Source organism: Austrofundulus limnaeus, unplaced genomic scaffold (genome assembly GCF_001266775.1).
Source record: "Austrofundulus limnaeus strain Quisiro unplaced genomic scaffold, Austrofundulus_limnaeus-1.0 Scaffold35, whole genome shotgun sequence".
NCBI classification, from domain to species: Eukaryota; Metazoa; Chordata; class Actinopteri; order Cyprinodontiformes; family Rivulidae; genus Austrofundulus; species Austrofundulus limnaeus.
In genome coordinates this window covers 2,002,913-2,007,694 of record NW_013952437.1, presented here as the reverse complement: position 1 = coordinate 2,007,694, position 4,782 = coordinate 2,002,913, and the positions used below count along the sequence as shown (strand labels likewise).

Sequence of the window (4,782 nt, the reverse complement as noted above, 5' to 3'; positions counted from 1 at the left end):
GGGGTGGGGAGGGGAGGTGTGCTCTGTGATGAGGAGTCCCAACCGGTCATTTTTGCTGCCCTGCCTAGCTGCCTCTAGCCTGGCCCTTGCCTTCCTATTCAGTTCCGCTCAATTCTAGTTTCCCTTCACTGCTATGAGATTTCCCCCATAGACAAGGATTTCTTCAGGAGAATTTTCGTCCAGGCCAGTCAGCAGAAGGTGGAGTTTTGAATGACGACGTCGATTTTCTGCGCAGTGTCTGCTAGTTAGTTTAACAATGGCAGTGGAGGAAGTGAATGAAGTCAGTCCGTGTTGATAAGGCTTCCAAATTAAATTAAATTTGTCTGACAAAGCAGCAGCTCTCATTTATATTCAGCTCGGTACTTCTCTCCTCTTCGTAGGGTTGTTTACAGTGCAAACAATTTCCAGTTAGCTTAGCCTCCTTCACAGTGTAGCTGACATATGTCGCAGCCAACTGATCCAATCGTTTTAAACTTCAACAGAGGCCACACCTCCAGCAAGAATCGCTTCTCTATCCACAGTATTCCTGATTTCGCGCCACTACCCATAAGTCATAGTGGAAGTAGGTTCTATATTTCCGCTTGGCTGTTGTTTACAATTACGAGGATACACCATCGCTGTTTATCAAAGCATTTTTAATCGAAATTTGGCATAGATGGCCACACATCAGAGGTATAATGTAAGGATGTTTTAAAAAGCAGCTAGGACAATTCTTTAACAGTGGCTCACTTATCACTACGGAGATGGTAGATGATGTGAAGCTATGTCCCAATGTTAGCTGCTACTATAACCCCTGGCAAAAAGTATGGAATCACCAGTCTTGGATGAGCACTCATTCAGACATTTCATTCTGTAAAACAAACTCAGATCAAAAACAAATAAGGTCATTCCAAAGTGCAATTTGCTGGCTTTCAGGAACACTCAAAGAAATGAAGAGAAAATATTGTGGAAGTCAGTGAATGTTACTTTTATTGACTTTTAAGCCCGTTTCACCTCTTTTCTGAGGTGTGTCTCACATCAACTCGTCGAGACTCCAAGTGCACAACAAAATTTATTCAACTGTTAAAGTGGATTTGGCATATGTCCCCTTTATGCAAGTTAAGCATAAATGTACCCAATCTTGTAAAACAATAATCAACAAAGCAATAAAAAACTAAAAGCTTAAAGTTAATATACGGTATATCTAATAAATCCTAAAATTAGGAACAATTTGTTTTAGACAAAAAGGTCAGTAATGTTGACAATATCATGTTTCTGTCTTTTAATAAATGATAAGTTGAGAACTGCTTAACAAACTGTTGCATATGATCCAAGTAGTAATGATGAAGGGAAACAAATCAATATGTTTTTTATAGATTATGAAGAGAATTTTGAAGGACAAGTTGCACTAAAAACCTTTAAAATTGACCTAAATTATGACGTTGTGTGTTCACATAAATAATAATAGATTGTTACAATAACCTAACCTGCTTGAAAATAATGTAAGTGTCTGAGTTGATTTAAAGTAAGTACTAAATAAATAAATAAATAAATAAATAAATAAATAAATAAATAAATAAATAAATAAAATCAGCTCAATCAAGTGCTGTTAAAATACATTTAAAAGTTTAGATCCAAAATCTTCAAACCTTGGAAATTCCAATATCAGTAGTGTGAGTTACAGTAGGAATTAATCATGACATTTTTTACATGACACAGTTAACTGTAAATGCTAAAACAAGGACTCTAAAAGTGAATATCTTCTTGTTTCCCATCAGCTCCTTTCAGACCTGTCGACACAGAGAGCATGGTACGTTTCGACTCTGTAGGAGACAGCATCAGCCGTTACAACATCTTTCATTACCACAAGGAAGAGGGCAAGTTTACCTACAAGAAGGTCGGCTACTGGGACCAGATACTGACCCTGAACACATCCATGGTACCCTGGCGTGGCACCGTCCCTCCTACCTCTCAGTGTAGTGACCCCTGTAGGAAGAATGAGATAAAGAGCATGCAGCCTGGAGATGTGTGCTGTTGGATCTGTATTCCATGTCAACCTTACCAGTACCTGCAGGATGAGTTCACCTGTGCTGACTGCAGCTTTGGTCAGTGGCCTCTGGCTAACTTGACTGGCTGTTACGATCTGCCTGAGGAATATATCCGCTGGGAGGATGCCTGGGCTATTGGGCCTGTTACCATCTCTATTCTTGGCATATTGTGCACCCTGACCATCGTGGGTGTGTTCTTGAAGCACAATGAAACACCTGTGGTCAAAGCGAGTGGACGTGAGCTCTCCTACATCCTGCTGATGGGAGTGCTGATGTGCTACAGCATCACCTTCATCTACATCGCCAAGCCTTCCACGGCTGTCTGCACGCTTCGCAGACTGGGCCTGGGCACCTCGTTCGCAGTGTGTTACTCCGCGCTACTAACCAAGACCAACCGCATTGCTCGGATCTTCAGCGGAGTGAAGGATGGAGCCCAGCGGCCACGCTTCATCAGCCCGGCCTCCCAGTTAGCAATATGCGGTGCTCTGATCTCCTGCCAGCTGCTGGTGGCCATTATCTGGCTGTTGGTGGAGGTGCCCGGGGTTCGGAAGGAGGTGACCCCAGAAAGGAGGAATGTGGTCACCCTCAAGTGCAACAGCAGGGACACCAGTATGCTCGTGTCTCTCACCTACAACTGCATCCTCATAATCCTCTGCACGGTCTACGCKTTCAAGACCAGAAAGTGTCCCGAAAACTTCAATGAGGCCAAGTTCATTGGTTTTACGATGTACACCACCTGCATCATCTGGCTCGCCTTCCAGCCCATTTTCTACGTCACGGCCAGTGACTACAGGGTAAATACTGTATGTATGGCACTGTATTCTCACAAACTCACTTGAGCTTTGTTATTCATTTGTTTTATTTTGGAACTTCTGCAGTTCATATCTCAAACAATCTCAAAGAAAAGTCCCTTCGTGTTGTTTTCTTTTCTTAACAAGACAGTTTTACTTGCATATTCCAYTTGATCTTCATCATCCAAGACTCATGAAAGGATTTCTCCTTATGTGGGTTGAAGGATCTTTCACGACGAGAGCAAAGACTCTGGAGAAACAGCCACCGTATAATGACAGAAAACGAWCATGATTGCTAAACTAATTAGTTTCCGAAATGCTTAGCTGCACATCTCAGGTGCAAAGAGACGAACACATTTTTGAACACAACTGGCCCTATTTGTTAAAYTCCAAGTTAACTGTAAGCAAGATGGTGATGGCTCTGTGATTTCTGGCGCCGCCTTTTAAATAAACTACAGAAATGTGAAAAGGTTAAATTTAGCTTGCATCATACAAATGGCAAACAGTATATGAGCTTAATCTGCACTCTGGAACTGTATGCATTGTCATATTACAACAGAACACTAATTGGAGTAAATTTCAAGTTTGGGTYCTGATTAATCTGACTTCTCTGTGCTGTTTGTGTGAAGTAATGAAAGAAAACTTTAAGCAGAATAAGACAGACCATGTAAACTGAGTGCTGGTGCCAGAGGCAGACCCAAGGCTGCTGCTGCAGTGGCGTTTTGGTCAAGGTGTGCATAAAGGCCTTTGTTGTGCAAACAGGAAGGAGGAGGGGGCTTCTAGATCACACGGCTTTCTATCATCATAAGGTATCTCAGCCTTTTCATCTGTGCTGTAATCGAATCATGAACCGCCATGAACTTAAAACCGCCCCCGCTGAGTCGGTGGGATTTAAAAGACCACCGGAACATTGTAAAATATGAGTTTTCATGCCACGCGCCGCACAGATTAATTAGAGAACGAGAGCTGCGGCATTGCAGCAGAGACCTTAGAGCCTTGGTTCTGTGTGACAATAATAATGATTGTGAGTTCACCTACTGGGTTTCAAATAAAAATTGGACAGGACTCAAATACAATCAGGGTTTAGCTTTGYTGCTCAATGAATTTTAAGTTTAATGAATAGATATTCAAAATATGAATAGAAGCTTTTAGTAAAATCTGCAAATCTTTTCTTTGCCACGGAAAAAAAACACAGAACTGACTATCCCATTATTACCTGTGAAATGTCATCTAGGAATATATCTTCACGGCTGAAAGAGGACAAATCTCTTTTGGTGGCGCTCACATCTGTTACGTTTGAAGTTAAAATGTGAGACAACTTCACACACCTCTGCTGTGTTTTTGTTGTGCAGTTTGTGTGGGAAAGATTTTCACTTCAAACTGTGGTTCTGTAAATAGAAGTTCCTGGACTGCAGGGGGACTTGCGACCTGTCCAGGGTGTACCCTGCCCCTCGCACTGTGACTGCTGGATATGGGCACCAGTGACCCACGCAACCCTGAAAAGGAGGAAGCGTGTACAGAAAATGGATGGATGGATGGATGGACTGCAGGGGTACCCGGTGGGGTGGAAGGAGATTGAGCTCAGGAAGATGACCCCAACAGTCAGCTCACATTAGCAGCTGAAATATGACTAACAAGGCCGTGACTCTCTGGGACAACCAGCTGTGCTTATCCCATATTATTTCTACTCGCTCTCATATTCATGCACATACAAATTCACAATTATAATTTGTTAGCATGCATAATTGAAAACCTTGGACACATTCGTAATTGGAAATGAAAATGTGGCTAATAATGCTAGAATAATAAGCATTTCAGGCCCAAAAGGGCATACAGGTCATTTGTTTTGATTGTGGTTGTAGAATATATACAGTGGTTTGCAAAAGTATTCATACCCCTTGAACTTTTCCATATTTTGTCACATTACAACCACAAACATAAATATATTTCACTGGAATTTAATG

At 41.8% G+C, this 4,782-nt stretch overlaps 1 protein-coding gene across 2 annotated transcripts in view; it reads left to right on the top strand.

The window, feature by feature from the left end:
* grm2b (glutamate receptor, metabotropic 2b) overlaps nucleotides 1–4,782 on the top strand; it is a 33,941-nt gene that overhangs the window by 25,748 nt on the left and 3,411 nt on the right. For both annotated transcript variants that reach the window (XM_014006205.1, XM_014006206.1), the window contains one exon: nucleotides 1,758–2,821. In XM_014006205.1, coding sequence (XP_013861659.1) covers nucleotides 1,758–2,821 — 1,064 coding nt within the window. The remainder of the gene's footprint in view (nucleotides 1–1,757; nucleotides 2,822–4,782) is intronic.